This window comes from Cebus imitator, unplaced genomic scaffold, assembly GCF_001604975.1.
Source record: "Cebus imitator isolate Cc_AM_T3 unplaced genomic scaffold, Cebus_imitator-1.0 Scaffold150, whole genome shotgun sequence".
NCBI lineage: Eukaryota > Metazoa > Chordata > Mammalia > Primates > Cebidae > Cebus > Cebus imitator.
Window position 1 is genome coordinate 2219953 of NW_016107465.1, and position 19407 is coordinate 2239359.

General features: G+C 43.1%; 1 protein-coding gene across 1 annotated transcript in view; it reads left to right on the plus strand.

Annotated features, from left to right (window-relative positions):
- PCSK5 (proprotein convertase subtilisin/kexin type 5) overlaps nucleotides 1-19407 on the plus strand; it is a 461778-nt gene that overhangs the window by 327680 nt on the left and 114691 nt on the right. The window contains exon 21 of the mRNA XM_037743744.1: nucleotides 15710-15812. Coding sequence (XP_037599672.1) covers nucleotides 15710-15812 — 103 coding nt within the window. The remainder of the gene's footprint in view (nucleotides 1-15709; nucleotides 15813-19407) is intronic.

Below are 19407 nucleotides of genomic sequence, written 5' to 3' on the forward strand. Positions count from 1 at the left end.
TGTGAAAAAAGCCCTTTGTAACAACTTGCCTTCTCCTCATCTGAGTTTTATGCCAAGTGTCTATAGATGTGCAACTCTTCCACCAAACAGTTCTGCTGGCCAAGGACAGCAAGGCCGCTCTGCAGGAATGTGGAGGTGATGACCTTTTTTTCCATCATTTTGGTACCTAAACATGACACTCTATGTGTCAACAATGAAACACACTCCTGATTGTTTATGGCGTGGCTGTAGGTGGAACAGGCTGTGAATGTCTGCACTACGTTTTGCTCCATCAACTCTTGTTATATGGGTCGATATAGGAAGAGAGATAACAGGAATTGTGTGTTAGAGAACACAGCCACCCGGCATTCAGCAGGGTCAAAGTGCTGCCTGTGGCATGCGGTTAAACGCACAGTGCTACACCAGTAGTTGCTCAGCTTCAATACACCTGCTAGATCATTCCAACAAGCTTCCCTATATTCCCAGGCTTTGCCGCTGCTACCGTCATTTCTTTACTCACTCAAGTTTAAGTCCATCGACATGACTCCTTTTTCTCCCTCTCTTCCCGTATGCAAGCCATCACCATTTATCAGTAATCATAGCATTTATTTACCACTTATTATATTCCAGACAAACCCTGTGCTAAGTGCCTTTAAATAACTTATCAATTTTAATCATTACAACAACTTTCTGAGGTAGGGCTATTCGTATATTTTTTTTGCAGCTATGGAAAGGAGGGTTAGAAGTTAAGGAGCAAGCCCAAAACATAACACAGCTAGAAAGTGGCAGAGCTGGTATGTGGATCTGGCTTTCCCAGCCACTTACATACCGCAGTTTCTCCTGTAGAGCATCAATGATCTTATTTGCCTCTCCTTTATGTGACACCTTGAAGTTTCCAAAGCACTGTCACAAAGCATATCATTTGATCCTCTAAGTGGAGCAGAGAACTAGGCAGGACATGTATCATCATTATTTCCACAGAAGTGACTAGGCCTCCCACGGTTTCACTGACTTGCTCAAAGCCACGAGTCCAAGCCTTGGACTCCGATCTCTCTTTGCATTATTCTCATAAATATCATGCTTTTTGTTCAGAGAAGCTGATTCCTCTGTAATGACCCATGTATGAAATTTCATGGGAGGCCAGATTAAGTCTACTACAAAGATATTTCTGGTAGTTGGAGTTTTCCAAAAATGGAAGAGGAGGTAGTGAGTTCATCTTCCTTTTTGGTATTCATTCACGGAGAGTCACTGTGGGTAGAAAATCATTGAGGGAATTCAACCCATTTCCTGGGGGTGGGGTAAATAAAGGCAGCTAGAGCGGATGAGTTGTAAAGTCCATCCCTCCCTGAGATCCAATGCCTCACTTTCCTGGGGACCACTCTGTCCCCACCTTTTTTGTTGTAGTCATTCCATTCCCTCACCCTGGCTTACTGCAGCCATCTCCTGGTTGATTTTCTGGACTTTGTGATCTTTCAATTCATTAAATCTCCCTTGGCCAAGGTGATCTTCACCAAAGTTGTGCTCAACATAGACTTTTAAATCTTCGGTGGGTCCCTTTAACCAGCCATACCTACCTGATGTACCTCTAATGGATGTTCCATTAACTGTCTACATTCTCTACATTCTCAAGGTAATTTTTTTATATCCCCCAAACTCAGTTTCTACTTCAATCAACCAAATCACCTGCCTTCTCCCAGAGACATCAGACTTATTCTACCTTCACCCTTTGCTTTCCTTGTATCTCTCCTAAAACATCCTCCACTTTCCCTCTTGCCCACTTAACCACAACCATCCTTTCATGCCCAAGGCAATCTCATTTTCAATTCAACAAACGAAACATTTGAATGAATTCCTCATACTTAGCACAAACTTCCACTCATGTAATGAGTCCACAGCAACCCCAAAATAAGCAAGAGATGGCCCTGTCCTTGGCGAAAAATACAATCAGAACCTACTGCTCTAGACAAGCCTTAGATTTGAACACTTCATTCTACATTGGCTAGTTTCTTGGTAGTTGATGTGAGCTGATTCCGTCTCTTCCACAAAGGGTAGAAAGTGAAACTTCTTCCACCACCCCACACCCATGAGAGAACATGTAGGCAAGCACACAGTTCCAAGTGACATGATTAAGGAGTCTTGCACGTTTGACTTTATCCCCGCATTCACACACACACACACCTGTGTGCATGCAGTCTCCCCACCCTGCACTCCCGTGATTGGGATTTCTAGCATATTGGAAGGGGTGTGGCATTTATAGATTAAGTCTCATCACCACTACTTTCTTGGAAAAGGGGTATAGCAAAACTCTGGTTAAAAGAGAAGAGTTTGGAGTCTGACTTCTGGGTTTAAGTCCCAGCTCTGCCAACAACCAGGTGACCTTAACAGGCCACTTAATGTCTCATTGCCCCAGCTTTCTCAACAGCAACAAAAAAAAAAAAGCAGGCATTGGGGATGATTTAAAAAACAAGCAGTATACAATGCCTTCCTCCCAACAGGTTCAAGTTATTGGAAGGATCAAGTAAGTTAGTATGTGTGGAGCACTCAAAACAATTCCTAGCATACGGTAATCATGAAATAGTGTTAGCTGTTGTTGTTATTGCTAATTCAGTAACCTTGGACAGACTGCTTAAATTTCCTGTGTCTCCATTTCCTCATCTGTAAGATGAGAGCAATGCTCACCTCCGTAAGCTGACTCTGAGAATTAAATGTGAAAAAATTAAGAAAACTTTTCTAGAAAAGCTTCCCTTATCTTCGACCAACAGCCTGGACTTAAACTTCCCAAACACAAATACAACTTCTTTCTCTACTTCTTTAGCCATTTTGCAAGTCTATCATTCATACTACTGTAGTAGGCCAGTTCTTTTTGTTCCATAGAAAATGCTGGCCTCTGACAAATTCATCTTTAGAAAATTACAATCTAAATGACACTAGACAACTGCATAAGCCAAAGACCATTCACGTTCCCTGAGCCCATAGGCAGCTTCTCCAACAGCCCATCCCTGCCCATTTTGGCAAACTCTGCACAGCAGAGAGAGGAATTGGCCCTCGCCAGGAAGATTTGGGGCCCCAGGCACATCACACCATGTAAAATCTGGTTAAGATAAATATCAAGAGCAGCCTTGAGAGCAAAAAGAAGTCAAAGCAGGTCAGACAGCAGCCGGAGGGAGTTTGGGAAGGGGAGGAGGGCCTGACTCACCAGCTCTGCCTGAGATGAGCACTAGAATCAAGTCTCCGGGGAAAGGCAGGCTTCCTGAGCCATGGAATGCTAGGCCTGCTTGGTAGCTGCAGACCTACGCCACGGGCTAGGCTTTGAAAGACCCAGAACCCCCTAAACGGGGTCCAGACTTGTTTCTCTGGTTGCTTGTTCCCTAGAGATGCTGTTAAAACGGCCCTCAAGGGGACAGTGACTTACCTAGTTCAGGAAGGTGCAGTAGCCTCCAGAGCAGACGCTGAGGAACTGCTTGGGGTGGGCTTGATAATCATGGAGAATAGAAGCCCGGTGCGGTAGCTCACGCCTTAATCCTAGCACTTTGGGAGACCAAGGTGGGCAGGCAATCCTTCTCCATAAGGATCACCTGAGATCAGGAGTTTACGACCAACCTGGTCAACATGGCGAAACTCTGTCTCTACTAAAAATGCAAAAATTAGCTGGGTGTGGTGGTATGTACTTGTAGTCCCAGCTACTCGGGAGGCTGAAGCAGGAGAATCACTTGAACCTTGGAGGCAGAGGTTGCAGTCAGCCAAGATTATGTCACTCTACTCTAGCCTGGGCAACAGAGTGAGACTCTGTCTCAAAAAATTAAAAATAATAATAATAATGAAGAGTAGAGTCAGACTCTAGCAGGGGAGAGATTGAAGGTACCGCAAATCAACCCTTCTACCGGAGGGAATGAATTGTTCTAGAGGCCACGTAGACTTTCTAGAGCTGCAATGTTTGTTTCTGGTGAAGTCAGGGGTTTTTTGCAAGCTCCTCCTCTGTTCTCTACATGTCTCCACAGGACTTCTCTATAGGGCTAGGCTGAGAAGGCAAGTTCTCAGGTCTACATGGTGGAGGGAGACAGAGGCTACAATGTCACCGTGGAACCAGCCTCTCTACAGCATAGATGGGGTAGAGGGAGGCATGGAGAGCCTTGAAAGGAGATATCAAGGCATTCAGGAAAGGAAAAAAGAACAAGAATGCATTGAGTCATACCACTCTGAAATGTTTTGATGAATCAGGCATCCTCTCCTGATGTTATTAATGTCAAAGAAATAATTCCTTGGGTTTTTACTGAGGTTGCACCAATTCTGACCACTGTGCTAAGAGCTGGGTGAAGATCAGTGAACACCACAAACAATGTTATACTACTTTTTTTTTCTTTGAGACAGAGTTTTGCTTTTGTTACCCAGGCTGGAGTGCACTGGTGCGATCTCGGCTGACTGCAACCTCTGCCTCCTGGGTTCAAGCAATTCTCCTGCCTCAGCCCCCTGAGTAGCTGGGACTACAGGCACGCACTACCATGCCCGGCTAATTTTTTTTTTATTTTTAGTAGAGACGGGGTTTCACCACGTTGACCAGGATGGTCTCGATCTCTTGACCTCGTGATCCACCCGCCTCGGCCTCCCAAAGTGCTGGGATTATAGGCGTGAGCCACAGCGCCCGGCCTTGTTATATTACTCTCAAGAGCTTTCTCCATAAGGCAACAAGAGGGATAATAGTAAGCAATAGAGGAAAAGCTGACTTGCCTTTCTGTCCTATATTAGTTTCAGGTGCCCATAATTTTTTAGCAAGTGAATTGTTCTAGAACTGTGGATTTAGCGTCGGGGGGTCAAAAGCAAGGGGGCTGCCATTTCCTGAATAGAACTTTGGTGCTAAACAGAACCACGCCTGGTTGACTTCTTAAATAAAATGGTTAATAAAGTTGGAGTCTGTTTTCTTAAGGGGTCCCTGAACAGTTGTAGAGAAAAGAAATCCTTTGGGCATATTTTATTTATACTCACTATGCATTTCTTTTTTTGTTTTTGAGATGGAGTCTCACTCTGCCACCCAGGCTGGAATGCAACGGTGCAATTTTGGTTCACTGCAACCTCCACCTCCCAGTTTCAAGTGATTCTCTGGTCTCAGCCTCCCAAGTAGCTGGGAATACAGGCATGTGCCACCAATTCTGGTTAATTTTTTGTAATTAGTAGAGATGGAGTTCCACTCTGTTGGCCAGACTGGTCTCAAACTCCTGACCTCAGGTGATCCACCCGCCTCGGCCTCCTAAAGTGCTGGAATTACAGGTGTAAGCCACCATGCCTGGTCATTAGTATGCATTTCTAAATCAACCACAGTATGAGAAGGAATAATATTACCTGATACTAGGCAGGAGACAAACAGGGAACTAACAAGGCCTGGAGTAATTGATCTCATTTTATGAAGCTGAAGAAAGATTAAGTGAATTGTTCAAAGCCACCAGACAATAAGAAGTGAGTTGAGCATTAGATGTTTTTAAAGGTCTCTCTGGTGTTTGCTCTCTGTTACTTATCTGAGGGACCCAGTTTTCTTCACTGGAGTAGCAACAGCTAAAGTTATTGAGTGTTTACTAGTGTGCACATTAGTTAACATGTGAAATGTGCATATTTCAAAGCACATTTCACATGTTAACTAATTTAATCCATCTGACCATTTTCTGACATAGTTGTGAATCTCACCATTTTACAGATGAGCTGACTGAGGCTCAGAGAGGTTATAGAGCTTGCCCAAGATTACACAGCTAGCCAAGGCAGGGCTGAGGTTCACATCTAGGACACCTGGTTCCAGGTACAGGCAATTCACCTGTTCCACCTTTTGGGGAAAGGCATGTTTCCAAGTGGGGCGAAGACAGCTCGTGGTCACCTGAGCACACAGCGGAAATGAGAGGAATCTCAGTAAAGAGAAAGAGGCATCCTCTCTACTGTGGAGCCAGTGAGGTTCTAACCCTGGATTCCACACTCTGGAAAGCCCAAATCTCTGGTAGGATGCAAGCCACAGGGAAGGACATTGGTAAGCAAGGAAACACCTGAGCTCTCTGACACCTGGATTTGGAAGCCTCCTGCCCCTCCACACCACATTCCCCATCCCCACCCATACACGTGCCGCTGCCCTCACTTTCATTCTCACCTGTTTATGTGCCCCACCCCAATGAGGCGGAGAGGACTGTACAATTTGTCCTGATACCTGCCAAGTAAGGGAACCCCCACCCACTCAGTGAAGAAGCAGGTACAATCCAAGTGCAGTGACCACTCCAGGTAGGACCAAGGATCCCAAGTTCTGAACCCGACTTGATGAAACCCTGTTAGGGAAAAGCCCCATCTGATATTCACCTATTTCTGACCAACTTTGACCTCAGCAGCATGAAAAGGGCACAGCCATGGCTCTGGAACTTTCCACAGCACAGTGCAGGAAAAGCTGGTTTTGTTCTGGTATAGGGAGACTGTCTCCAAGGGGATGCTAATAATAAAAAAGGATGTGTGTAGGTTGCATCCGCAGCCCAATTGCTTTGCAAGGTCATTGTGCTCTGTCCGGTGGGTCATTAATTTTAGTTGCCTCATTGCCACCCACATATGCAGCCAATACATTCTTCAAGTCCCCTCAGGGGACTTGAAGAAAAAGAGCAATTTGGGATCCAGTCTGACCAGGGTTTAGACAATGTTCACACAGGGTTAACATTCTGGTGCTTAAATTCCCTGTTGGATCAAATGGAGCTGAGACCTCTATCTACCCTATGTAATTATCTGAGATTTAATGAGATAACACAATTAAAGAAACGGAATAACTAATCTCTGCCATCCATTCTTCTGGTGCCACGGTCTGTTTTCTTGTTTGATCCCCACCACATCCTATGAGAGAGAGAGAGTATTATCCACATTTTACAGAAGAAGAATGTCCGGGAAATATGTGATTTGATTAATTTCATACAGCTGGAGACAGAAGGGACCCAAAAATGTAACCCTGGATGGGATGACTCCAAAATGTGTAGACTTACCCAACGTAGTGCTTCTTACTATGCTTACTTACAGTAGACACAGAGAAAACGTTGATTACCTTCTATATTTCCACACTTAGTCATTTTTTTTTTTTTTTAAAGACAGGGTTTCACCATGTTGGCCAGGCTGGTCTTGAACTCCTGACCTCAGGTGATCTGCCCACCTCGGCCTCCCAAAGTGCTGAGATTTTTTGAAAGCACAATTTGGTCACTCCCAATAAATCATTGGGCAGCCTGACTCATCAAATGCTTCCTCAGTCACCAAGGGACGGAGGCATCTTGGGTGCTGCGTTCCATACAGACCTGTCACTGGGCAAACCTGCGGATCTCTTTAAGATACACAGTGTTAATGAGGACCAGTGAAACACTAAACTGTCAATTACAAAGCTGGGACCAGACAGTGCAGCCAGAGCCCCAGGCCTTGGCATGCGATTCCTCCTCTTTCCAGGGGCTTCTCTTTTTTCTTAATTAGAGATTTGGCTGAAATGTTTGAGCACTTGCAGTCAGGGCGTAAAGAAAGTGGAAAGGACTGTGGGAGAGGAATGACGAGCCAGCACTTTCTATGTGTTGATGCAGAGAAAGAGAAAGAGGGTAATTTGAGGATATTCCTTCCCATGGGGCAATGGAGCAGAGAAAGTCACGCTGCAGTGGTATTTTCAAGGGATTTAAGAGCAAGTTATAAAAGCTGTGAGGGAGGTTCATTGGGTTGCTAGAGAAACCAAAGTCTCATCCACGTGTCCGTGTTTCAGGACTTAAAAGCCATAACAGGGAAGATTTGGGAGCTTAATACCAATTAAGCTGCATGGGAAGGACTTGGGGTTTTAACTATCAGTGCACTAGCACCCTGTGTAGTTCAGAATATCAGGAAGGCTCTGTGGCGTGCTCCTGAAAATTTCACCTGCCATCTTCATCACTCCAAAGAGAAAAGAAATGGCGCATCCCTTAAGGCCTGGCAGTGTCGTGCTCACTCCTGGGAAGTGCTCTCAATAGCAGGGTCCCTTCTCCTGTCGGGGGCTTATGCCTCAGGTGGAGAGAGGCCCCCTTTCTCCAGGCTCTCAGCCCTTTCAAGTCATTCACTTTCTCAGTAAGTGTCTCCCAAGGGTAACTTGCATCAGGTTGTTGGTGCTGCTTTCTGAAACGTAAATAAGTTATTTTCTCAAATTATGCTCACTTATTTCTGTCACCACGTATTAAAGCTTAGATGTCGCTTCACTGTGAATGCCCAGATACTCTACTGTTCTCCCCACTAGGGTGGGGCCACCGCAGCCACAAATAAAGGAGGCAGTTGGGGATGAAATCGTAACTCTGATGAGTAGACTGAGTGCACTAGCAAATCTGTAGAAAATCTAGGCTCACTTACAGGAATAGCAAAAGACAGCCCACTGAATAGAGACTGTCAAGAAGTGTTTCACACCTAACACAGCCAATAAATGGATTCCCATCCACCAACAATGTTTTTCATGATTTTCCTCATCCACAGGATCAATGAGAAATTTTGTAAATTTATTTTGCTTAATTGCAGACAATAATCACTCTCAGGGCCAGGCATGGTGACCCACACCTGTAATCCCAGCACTTTGGCAGGCCGAGGTGGATGGATCACCTGAGGTCAGGAGTTCGAGACCAGCTTGGCCAACATGGTGAAACCCTATCTCTACTAAAAATACAAAAATTAGCTGGTGTGGTGGCGGGTGCCTGAAATCCTGGCTACTTAGGAGGCTGAGGAAGGAGAATGACTTGAATTTGGAAGGTGGAGGTTGCAGTGGGCCAAGACTGCACCACTGCACTCCAGCCTGGGTGACACAGTGAGACCCTGTCTCAAAAAAAAAAAAAAAAAACTGCACTCAGACCTTTTACCTCCACCCCACCCTCAACACCCACCCCTTGGGTCTGGTCATGCAACCAGCTGTTTAGAAACTTTTAAAAAAAACTGACACATAAAAATTATGTGCATTTATTTTGTATAGCACAATGTTTTGAAATATGTATACATTGAGTTAATTAATATACACATTACCTCACATACTTATTTTTTGAGCATGGTGAGAGCACTTAAAATCTACTCTTAGTGATTTTCAAGGACATAACACATGGTTACCAACTCTAGTCACCATGTTGTACAACAAATCCCTTGAACTTATTCCTCCTGTCTAACTGAAATGACCTAAATCCCCTCAATCTTCGCCACCACCATGGAGAGCTGTTACCCTAATTGTGGTTGTAAGCTATTTCTGTGGAGCCAGTTTGTTTTTAACAGAATTAAACAACATAGAAAATCCCTGTCCAGACCCTCAACCAAGTTAATTCATTCAAAAAAGTATTTCCGAGTTCCTCTTAGGAACTTAATAGCCTAATGGGCAGAACAAACTGCTTTTTAAACCTCAGCTTACTTGATGCATGGAATTGTCTTTTAAAGAATGCTGGGCATTTTAACAGAGAAAGTAAATGTGGAGGCTGTAATCAATCATTGAGTAAATCTGCTTTGTGTGGCATGCCTGCTCAAAGTTCATTTGTTTCACAGTCAATTCCTTTTTGATGCCCTTACCTCATCAAGTGGTTGAGCTGAGGCATGTACTCAGTTCTTGTTATAAATAGCAAAGCTACTTGGAACACTAAGGGAGGAAATGAATCCATACCAGCAAATATCGTAGAAAGAGCATGGGCTCAGTCTCAGACACACCTGGATCACAGCCCAACTCTGCCACTTACTTGAATGAACTTTTGCAAGATTTTTTAATCTCCCCAAGCCTCAGTTTCTTGTTTATAAAAGAGGCTGTTGTCTGGATTAAATATGACATAGAACGGCACTTGGAATACGGTAGGTGTCCATGAATAAGAGCTTGTGTGATTGCGACACCACCACTACATTCGGGTGTGTTGGCCAAGACCTCACTTTGCATACACTATTTTAACCGCCCGACCGTGGTCAAGGGCCAAATGATGGTGGAAACTAGAAAGATCAACTCTTAATTCTGCCCTTTGAACAACATGTAGGCTGAAGGAAAGTAAATATTTGAGTATGTGTTGGATCCACAATTTATGATCCATCATTTTTGCAGGAGTGCCAACCCATGAGGTTGCCAGAGTAGCATTCCAGAACATCTGCACAAACCACACAGATCAATGCCAGTGCCTGCCTGAGAATGAAAAAGCAATGGGACCAGGAAGGATAAGTCTTGTCAATCAAAGAAAGAATATGCAGAAAGGACAAGGGCAAGTTGTCCTTGAGAGGATGGGATAAAGAAGAGGTTTCCTCCAGACACCTCCAGGCTAGGGAGGCAGAACCGTCCTTCTAGCTGCCTAATGTTCATTCTGTCTTTAGCGCATCTTTGAGGAAAGAAAGAAAACAGAGTTTTCCATCTGCCAGATGTCTCCCTTATCCCAAGTTTTATTCCTGTATCCATTTATTTCCATTATCACAGGAGGTCTCCTGAGCCTCACTTTAACAGACTGGCTTCCCAAGAGGGTGGATTGGTTGATATTCTTTGGACCCATCCCCAAAAGACAGGCAATACTGATCTTTTTTTTGGGGGGGGCACTAAAATGAAGTATTGGGCTGCTAAGGCACAAACTCTTTATGTAGACTTTTAAAAATAATTATGGTAAAATATCATAACATATATTTACCATTTAAACTATTTTTAGTGTGTAGTTCTATGGCATTAAGTACATTCACATTGCTGTGTAACCAGTACCATGACCAGACCTCTGTCACCTTCTTCCACTGAAACTCTGGACCCATTCAATAACCTCTTCTTTCCTCCTACCCTTAGTCCTTGGAAACTGCAATTCTACTTTGTCTCTATGGCTTTTACTACTCTAGGTACCTCATATAAGTGAAATAATATAATATTTGTGCTGTTGCGACTGGCTTATTTCACTTAGCATAGTGTCTTCAAGGTTCATGCATGTTGTAGAGTTTGTCAGAATTTCCTTTCTTTTTGAGGCTGAATGATTGTGTTGACTTAAAGTGACGATGCTGCAGTCTCAGTTGATGGCCTCATAGTCTGAGCCTTGCTATAAAACTTCATGCTTAACAAGGTTGTTAAAAATCAACTTATTTCATTAGCACGTAAGTAGTCCAAAGTGTTGCTGACCATTTATCGTAGCTGGTGAAAAAAAATGTATAGATGTTTTCAATAAAAATTATCTTCACATAATTGTATCTTAAGTTGGAAACTATGTGTTGACATCCTTGCAAAGAGACAGTATTATTTGGTTAACACTCATACTTTATGATTTCTGGCATCTGAAGGACAAGGTACATACATAGGCCTCACACAGAGGTCTACAGGTAATTTCATACCCCAAGGTTCCTCACTGAAATAACCAGATCAAAAACCAAGCAGCTGGATTCTTATCAAATTCCTCCCACCTTCTCTTACTAATCATCTTGCTAAAAAGTTTTTAAACCCACATCATAACCTATCTTTTTTTGTGCTGATTATTTAGGGTACATATTTATTCACTAGAATTCTACAAGAAATTTAGCTGTAATCAATAAATATTATGAGGTGTAAAAGAAAGCACAGCATTTCTTCAGGAGAGATGAGGTTCTTCTGGCCATGTAAACCTAAAAAAATATGATTATACTTCAACGATATTTTGTAACTTTGAACATTGTGATACACTGGAAGACTTTATAAAGTTTACTTAGAATCTAGACTTGATAATAATATTCTACAGTGTTACGAAGAGATGGAAAAAGCACAGTAAGCCACTTGACTGTAACTTTTTTAAATTTCTAAGTTTTAATTTTTAAGCTATGTCTTCAACTTTTGAGTTGAAGCATTCCTCTCCATGTGACTGTACTTCCTCAATGTCCTTTGAACCATTACAGCATAGGATGAGAAAGGAACTAAAGGGGGAATGGAACATTTTTGATCACAGGAGAAAGATGATCTGGAAATCATAACAGTGGATGAAGATGCCAGAAAGAAGAGCTTGTAGGATGAGGTGGAAAACAAAATACTGGCCCCTGAAGGCTTTGTTAAAAGTGACTGTTTGTAAGAATTTTGTATATCATGCCTGTCATAAACATTCAGCTTCATTGTGCAATGAAGACAGATGACAAGAATTTGCTGCTCCAACAAAAAAAAATAATTAAGCAACTTCTTTGTGTCCTTAGAATCTGGCTTCTTCAGTTCCAAACATGCAGTGAAAACTTGTGCCTGTAAGGGCTAGGGGCAGTTGTTTATGTAACTAATTGGACATCTACATAAATATGAGAATGGGAGAAGCTTCCCCTAGTCTCATCTGTTCTAAAGCCAGAGCTTGTTCTAACATGAAGAGGCATGCAGACTTGAGGAACATGCACAGTTGAGCTGTCTTACACTGACTCTCTTACATAATTTTGTTTCCAAATAGTAGGAGGAAAAAAACAAGTTCTAAGAGTCCCTTATTAGGGAGGAAAAGGGCTTGGGAAGGTTTTAGGTTAGGGGAAAACTTTTGTAGATCAGACAAGGATGGGAGATGTGAAGAGGAGATTGAAGACTGAGGAACTGGTGGAGAAATATCCTGAGGAAAGAAGATGATAACAGTAGATGGGGAATTGACAATGGCCAAGAAGACAGGCATACATTTCTTGGAGAAAGAAAATAAATAAAAAGCCAAGGAGAAGACAGAGATGAATTTTGACACTGCAGGAAAAAAAAAAAAAAAAAAGCCAAGGGGACTCAGACATCTTATTAGCAAATGTGGAGCTCATGTCTCCTTTTGCAGAAGAATGGGTGGAACTTGGGCTTTGGGATGGCTTGGCCTCCCCCAAGCTGGGGATGCAAAGTGGAGACTGGTAGAGATGAATGAAGGGATAATCATTCAGTGATAGGGAGTCACCTGGGATGATACAGACTCAGAGTGGGGCATAAGAAGGTGTGTTTGGGGGATGTATTTAAAATCTTGCAGATGGTATAATCTTTAGTGGTCATATCTAAGACAGCACATTATAAGTGCCAATAGAGGCCACTGCAGTTGAGTAGATTGAGGACATACAAAGCCAGGGTATTAAAGCCACCTACTGGCTTATGGAAGCCAAGCAGAAGGCAAACAAGAGATACAGAAGAGAATTTAAGTTTTTCACAGTTATATCTTAATAAGCCTTCCCTAACCTAACAACACCTCATCTGTATGACAAAGAAGACTTTGGGCACGGTTATGATATAACTCTCAGAACCTCTAAGTAGCATTTGACTTAGCAGAGCAAGGCATTTTAGTTTAAAATGCTGTCCTCCCATTGGATCTGATACATCATAGAAAGGAGGCTAGATAAACATGAGGAGCTGGAAGAACCAAACCACTGTGTCCGTTCCTATAGGCACTGATGTCAGGGCAAAGTAACTGTCTTTGCCTCTGGGTATAGCAGAGTCCAGTTGACACCCTTGTTCTTCTGTTTTGGTTTTTAAATCTGGCCCATCTGAAGAAGTAGAAGTCCCTTGGTTAGTAATTAGGCTATAACTATCTCTTTATAAATCATTCTCAAAAAATCTTTGAGAACCCAAGAGCAGGGTCTTTTTAATTTGTATGTCTCTACATCTCCCTTAATAGCTGGCATGTATGTAGGTGTTAAAAAATATATCCATAGAATGAATGAATGCATAAGCTGTGCTCTCTGAGTCCACGTTTCTCTAGAACACAATTTTTGTGGGGTTTTAAGCTTCTATGAGCCTCCTCCATTCTTGTTCCACTCAGCATATATGTTTTGAAAGATATGTAGATATCATCTAACTGTAAACACAAGTTGTTTGCACTGGCCCCAGTGGGAAGGTCTACTCCTTCCTACCAAGTCTGCCCTGGGTCCTCTGCTCTCGATTTTGATAGTACCTGAACTGGTAATCACCCTGCTCAATTGATTGTGCCTCTTAAATCAGTGGAAGCCATAAACAAGAGGTGAAGTGGGAGAAGCCTGAATAAATAAAAAGAAGGCTACATAACCATGATGATGTGTGTAGTAAGTGACACAGTCTCAGCTTGAAATCACCACTCCTGCCAGACGGAAGTCCCAGCTTTTTTCTGCCTTGGGACTACTGGTTACCAAGAATGTAACCAGTCCAGTCAATGCCTTTGTGTGAGTTAATAAAAGGTGTCCCTCTACAGAGGCAGGGGCAACCAACACCAGAGTGCCTGGCAGGGTAAGGCAAACAGGCTGGATGTCAGCCTCCCCTGGATCATTCGGGTGGGTAGGCACCTGGTACAGTGAACAACCTGCATGCCTGTATTCTTTGCCCCTGCTGGCTCTGCACTCTCTTGGGCCTAGATCTCCTGGGAGGTTTCCTACTCAGTCCCAAGGTAAGAATCACAATCCCATTTTTAAAATTGCATATAAGTTTCCCAGTCCAAAGTGTACCTTGGTAAAAATGAGAAGACAGAGAGGAACAGAGTCCAGGGCATGCAGGATGTGCTGCAATTAGATGTTCGCATCACTCTGAACATGGATTTTTCCTCCAGTTAACAAAACTAATAGAATAACTCTACGTGAAAGGATTTGTCTGCAAACTCTAGTTGCCTCTTCACATCCATCTTTGGGGTTTAGTGCTAGCAAGTGTAAAATTTACATAGATAAGGTTTACTTACATGCTAGCTGTACCAGTCCAGTAAAGCGATGGGGGAAAGACAGGGGGATGAATTTCCTTCATTTCCTCACCAGTCAAGTCTAGGTTTCCAGGGCTCTTTTCAATGCAACTATGCTAAATCAGGCAGTAAGATTGGAGTTTCACTAAGACAACTTGATTAAACCCCGGGCAGGTCCTGCTACCTCACCCCACCAGCTGGATCTCAGACTGACAGTGTTTAGACATGCTTACAGGGGCTGTCAGAGTTGGAGGGGGTGAGGTCCAGCAGGGGTTGTGTCTCTGCCAAAATCTGAAACCAATTCTGAGCATGACCAGTTTCTAAACCAGAAAAAATAGCTCTGTGGAGCTGACCAAAGAAGCCTGTCAATTTTTTCTCAGACAATGGCAGGTTAGGATGAGTTCAGTGTGGGCAGGAGGGTTGGATTCAGTGAGTAGAGTCCCATCTTTGAATCCACGAGATTCACCTTCCATGATATTGGCCTCCTTCTGCCACCTTTGCTGTGGGAGTAATTTCTTAAATATTTCCAAGATATTTGTGAGGCTGGATTTGCTTCTGTGGCAGGGCCCCATATGTGTTTTTCCTTGGGAAAGATGAGGTTTTCAATTAAAGGAAGAATTCCCTGGCTACTTCTTTACTATTACTCTTTCAGAGTGAGATGTAGCTCCCAATTGCCCAATGTTAGCCAAAACTCAGCACCCATTCTTCACCAGTTACCACGATTCCCGCACCTCTACCCAACGGGGTGGTAAGACAAAATCTGGGTGGGTCCTGCTCATTGCTTGACTTGATCCAAGACTATAGCTGGGGCCTCTGTGGACCAGAAGACCTCAGCTTTTAATGGGAAAGTCAGTAGGAGTTCAGTAAAGGGGTCCAGTGGGAAGCACCCACTTGGCCTTCCCTACTTATAAAATCGGTAACACATGTTGACTAGATTCAGAAATATGTCATTGCCTCATAACTTTTTGAGATTCCAACTTCTGGGGACCCTGGGAGAGGAGCAGTTGTTATGCTAAAGTCAGGATCTGGGGACTGACAGCTGAAGCCATGTAGGGCCTCTCCTCTCTGTGTTGTCTGTGTCACTTTCAGGCAGCCACAGATCTGGCTGCTCTCAGACTGACAGCCCAGGCAGCCTTGCCATGTAGAAATGAAGTAAACAACTAGATTTCATTCCCTAGGAGAATATGTTGATGAGCATGGTCACTGCCAGACCTGTGAGGCTTCATGTGCCAAGTGCCGGGGACCAACTCAGGAAGACTGCACTGCCTGTCCCATGACAAGGTAAGTGGTCTCTCAGGATCTCCTGGTGGTGGGAGCTCATGGATTGCAGGGTGGAGAAAGGGAGAACTCACTACCTTAGTGGCACCCCATGGGCCTGGAGAAAAAAAAGAACCAAACTCCTTCCCACTCCACAGATATTCTCCTTGGTCTGGGCACAGCTCACCTCTGCAGTATTCTCTCCCCGTGATGCCCAGTTCCCACAAGGACCAGTTCCCTGGACATGGAACAGGTTTCCTTATCAATGAATAGGGTGCCTTTGATGCCACTTTTGATGCCTGAAATCTCATCCTTTTCTGCACACCCTTCCCTCAACCATCATTTCCATCTGCTGGTCAAATATCTACTTATTTCTAGTGTCAGTTCAAGGGTGAACTGTTCTTAAAGGCATTTCTGACCTCTTCCCAGTAAAATTAATCTCTTCCCAGTAAAAAAAAAAAAAAATTGTGCCCTTTTGATCTCTATAAGCTTCCATAAGAGTATCTGTATCCTTGGAAGGTTTTCATTTACAAAGCTATATCTTCATTAGACTGCAAGCTACTTGAGTTACTCATGTTTGATCTCTAGTACCTACCACAGTTCTGGGATAAAAACAGGCACTCGTGCCGGGCGCGGTGGCTCAAGCCTGTAATCCCAGCACTTTGGGAGGCCGAGGCGGGTGGATCACGAGGTCAAGAGATCGAGACCATCCTGGTCAACGTGGTGAAACCCCGTCTCTACTAAAAATACAAAAAATTAGCTGGGCATGGTGGTGCGTGCCTGTAATCCCAGCTACTCAGGAGGCTGAGGCAGGAGAATTGCCTGAACCCAGGAGGCGGAGGTTGCGGTGAGCCGAGATCGCGCCATTGCACTCCAGCCTGGGTAACAAGAGTGAAACTCCGTCTCAAAAAAAAAAAAAAAAAAAAAAAAAAAAAAAAAAAAAAAAAAAAAAAAAAAAAAAAAAAAAAAAAAAAAAAAAAAAAACAGGCACTCAGTAATGTTTGCTAACGGAGTTACTGAGGAAATAGCAAGCATGCAAATGGAATGAGCATCTTTGCTAAGACACTGGGAATTTCTAATGAAGAAAGCTGAAGGCCTGTTGTATTTTCAGTCAATGCTCCTCTGAACCCAGCACTGAATGTTTGTTGGCTGCTGAGTGTTTCAATGAATGGCCTCATCACTGCCCTGCCCAGTGCAAAGGACGCAGGTCTCTTGCAGGCAAGGATGATGAGGCTTCTCTAGCGGCAGGCACTTTGCATCTCTGGAATGGGCATTCCTCTGCTTTGCATAATGGCTACTTTGTCCTACTTCTTCTGCAGGACTGTAATAGTCTTGCAAGTGGGTAGTGTGGTGTATTTGTTCCTTTATTCCCCACAGTGATCAACACATAATAATTCAATAAATGTGTTTTATTGAACTTGATGAAGTGTGTAATCAATATCATAGGTTTGGCTCTCTAAATAGCTCCCTCAGAAAAAGGAAGGAAGAAAGGAAAGAATAAATAAGAGAAGGAAAAAAGAAAAGAAGGAAAAAGAAAGGACCAAAGAAGAAACAAAGGAACAGTTTTAAGAATTTTCAGGGCTAACCATGAGCATATTTTCCAAGTGTCTCTTTAAAATAACTGTTCCTCTAAACATTGAACTTGCTTTAAAGAGGCATCAGGACATACTCTAAGATAGGGATAGCAGTCCCAAAATGAGGTTCTGTTTTTCCCCCAATTCTCCACCCTACCAACAATCAAATTCCAATGCATGCTTGGACATCTTTTGAACTAGTGGAATATTTTAGCATTTGTTTAATAAAGCAGCTACCTCCCTTCCTTTACAATTTTATAAACCATTGGGTTTAGCTCCTTAAATACAATAAAAAACCTGGAGGAAGCAAGTGCCCTCTTTGCTGCTGTGTTTAACACGCAAAACTCTGTGATGCTGGGGTCCTCACTGCCCGACCTAATTTTCCTGCCCAGTCCTAAAGGAGTAACAGAGTCAGTGAGCTAATTAAAAACATTTCAAAGTTACCTCTGTTCTGACCCATGCTCAAACATTTTATTTGATCTATTTCGATGAATTCAGAGAGGGGAAAAAAACTTTTTACTAGATTTCATTCTTTTAGAACATTTAAGCACCAAGAAATTACACCAAGTGCCCTTGTAATGGCTTAATTAGGCCAAGTCAACAATCAGCAAAGAGGACCGGCTAACCCTGACATGTCTCTTCTTTATAGTTCACGTCTCACACACGTGCGTACACTCACACACAAACACACACACACACACACACACACACACACCCTGGGGCCTTGCGAAATACTCAGTGCCAATGTTAACATCATCTCTGCCCAGCTCTTTAGCACTTGGTTCCACTGCCTTCTCCCTTTCTTTCAGCCCTGTTGGATCTGGAATGGTTCACTGCCTATGAAAAGGTCAAGAGCAGGCATGAGTTGGGGATAGAAGCTCTTCTCCTGCAGAGATGAGCTTGCCTGGGCATCTCAGGAATCCATGAATTGGAAGACTGGTAGTCCCAGAGATACCTTGAATTGGTTTTAAGGAAAATTTTCGTCAGCCCCATTTTCTATTTTTATAGAGCAAAATATCTATTCTCTTCCACTAGGAAAAATTTGTTGGCATCTGTTGAAAACTGTGGCCATTTGAAATGGGATTTTTCTTCAAGTTTCCTAGCAATATTTCTGTGGGAGGTTGGAGAATGTGGGATGGGGCATGGTGGTATTATTCAGTGCCTTCACTTAAGCAGAACTGACTTCCCTATCTTTCTATCTTTAGAAATAATCATCCCATTACAAAAACTGGAGATCTATGCTTTTGTTAGGGTGGACATGGAGGGAGTGGTTTAAAGCATGATTATGTACTTGATACGTTCCTAAAATCAAGTCAGCAAGACAGCCCCTTTTCTATGTCAACATGGAAGTGTTCCATGTCTGCTTCCTTTCCAATTTCTGAGTGGTTTTTAGTGGTTCCTTTTAATGGGAAATCACCTCTCCCAAGACAAATTATTCCCCCAACCAATCTGTTATCTAATCTTATAAAACAGGGGTCCCAAACCCCCAGACCATGAACCGGTATTGGTTCATGGCTTATCAGGAGCTGGGCTGCACAGCAGGAGCTGAGCAGCACGTGAGCAAGTGAAACTACGTCTGTATTTACAGCCACTCCCCATTGTTCATATTATTGCCTGAACTCCACCTTCTGTCACATCAGCAGCAGCATTAGATTCTCATAGGGGTGCGAACCATATTGTGAACTGCACACGTGAGGGAACTAGGTTTTGTGCCCCTTATGAGAATCTAATGCCTGATGATCTGTCATTGTCTCCCATCACTCCCAGATGGGACCATCTAGTTGCAGAAAAACAAGCTCAGGGCTCCCACTGATTCTACATTTTGGTGAGCTGCATAATTATTACATTATATATTACAATGTAATAATAATAGAAATAAAGTACCCCAAAAATGTAATACACTTGAATCATTCCAAAACCATCCTCTGCCCCCAATTTGTGGAAAAATTGTCTTCCATGAAACTGATCTGTATTAGTCTGTTCTCACACTGCTATGAAGAAATACCCGAGACTGGATAATTTATTTTTAAAAAAGAGGTGTAATG